Source organism: Austrofundulus limnaeus, unplaced genomic scaffold (assembly GCF_001266775.1).
Source record: "Austrofundulus limnaeus strain Quisiro unplaced genomic scaffold, Austrofundulus_limnaeus-1.0 Scaffold778, whole genome shotgun sequence".
Taxonomy (NCBI): Eukaryota; Metazoa; Chordata; class Actinopteri; order Cyprinodontiformes; family Rivulidae; genus Austrofundulus; species Austrofundulus limnaeus.
The window spans coordinates 88121-89217 of NW_013953180.1; the positions used below are offsets into that span (position 1 = coordinate 88121).

Here is a 1097-nt window from a genome sequence, read left to right on the forward strand (position 1 = left end):
CGGAGCCTCAGGGTGGTCTTCTGGACCGGAGCCTCAGGGTGGTCTTCTGGACCGGAGCCTCAGGGTGGTCTTCTGGACCGGAGCCTCAGGGCGGTCTCCTGGACTGGAGCCTCAGGGTGGTCTTCTGGACCGGAGTTACAGAGTAGTCATCTGGATCAAAACCCGGGTCAGTTCCTTCGACCCGGTTCCTTTCTGTTGGGATGATTGTGTTCTGACTCGGCAGCAGGACTCTGGACGTCTCTGATCCTGGGATCTGGATGGTCTGATTTCTTCTTCTGCTGTCTGTCATTTTATTGGGTTTTTAATGTTTTTATTGTATAAACTTGTTTTGTTTTTAAAATGAACACAGTAAAATGCAATAAAAACAAAATAAATCTTACAGACTCGGGGTCCACCACCCAGTCCTGCAGGGGTTTTTCTGGCCTGATGAAGAACGCAGCGTCCAGCTGCCAGCTGCCTCCTGAGGCCACGCCTCCTGAGGCCACGCCTCCTGAGGCCACGCCTCCAGGGATCATCTCTCCGCTCTCAGCGTCCATCACCTGAAAGAGTCCCAGCAGAACCATGACCCAACGAGAACTGGGACTAAAGGAACAGCAACTGGGTCCAGATGTGACTCAGAACCACAGACTGAAGGTTTGGACCTGGAGGACAGTGGGCGGGTCTACAGGTGAGACAGAAGGTGAGGCAGGAGGACATCCTGCTGGACACACCCCCAAGACAAACACAAACTGGATCAACAAGTTCCACACCTCTGCCCCGATCAGAACCATCTGACAACGAGGTCCAATCAGAACCAATCAGAACCAATCAGACTGAGGTCCAATCAGAACCAATCAGAAAATCTTGCTGCAGGTCATCCTGTCAATCAGCCACATGTTGGTTTATCCAATCACAGCAGCTGGTAGCTGTTAGGAGGCGGGGCTTACAGAGACAGGAGCCACTCAGAAGAAGCAGAACCAACAGTTCCACTTCCTGTTCTGATCTAAAGAATCAGCAGCAGTGCATGATGGGATCTGGAGTTTTTCATTAAAGCCTTTCTCTTTTTACGAGTCTCACACACACACACACACACACACACACACACACACACACACACA

The 1097-nt window shown here is 51.3% G+C and overlaps 1 protein-coding gene across 1 annotated transcript in view; it reads right to left on the minus strand.

Annotated features, from left to right (window-relative positions):
• The window catches only part of creb3l4 (cAMP responsive element binding protein 3-like 4), a 14354-nt gene extending 13504 nt beyond the window's left edge, over positions 1 to 850 (minus strand). The window contains exons 1-2 of the mRNA XM_014028553.1: positions 642 to 850; positions 381 to 539 (exon numbers count right to left, since the gene is read on the minus strand). Of these exons, the coding sequence (XP_013884007.1) occupies positions 381 to 539; positions 642 to 770 (288 nt within the window). The 5' untranslated portion in view covers positions 771 to 850. The remainder of the gene's footprint in view (positions 1 to 380; positions 540 to 641) is intronic.
• Positions 851 to 1097: the final 247 nt, after the last annotated feature.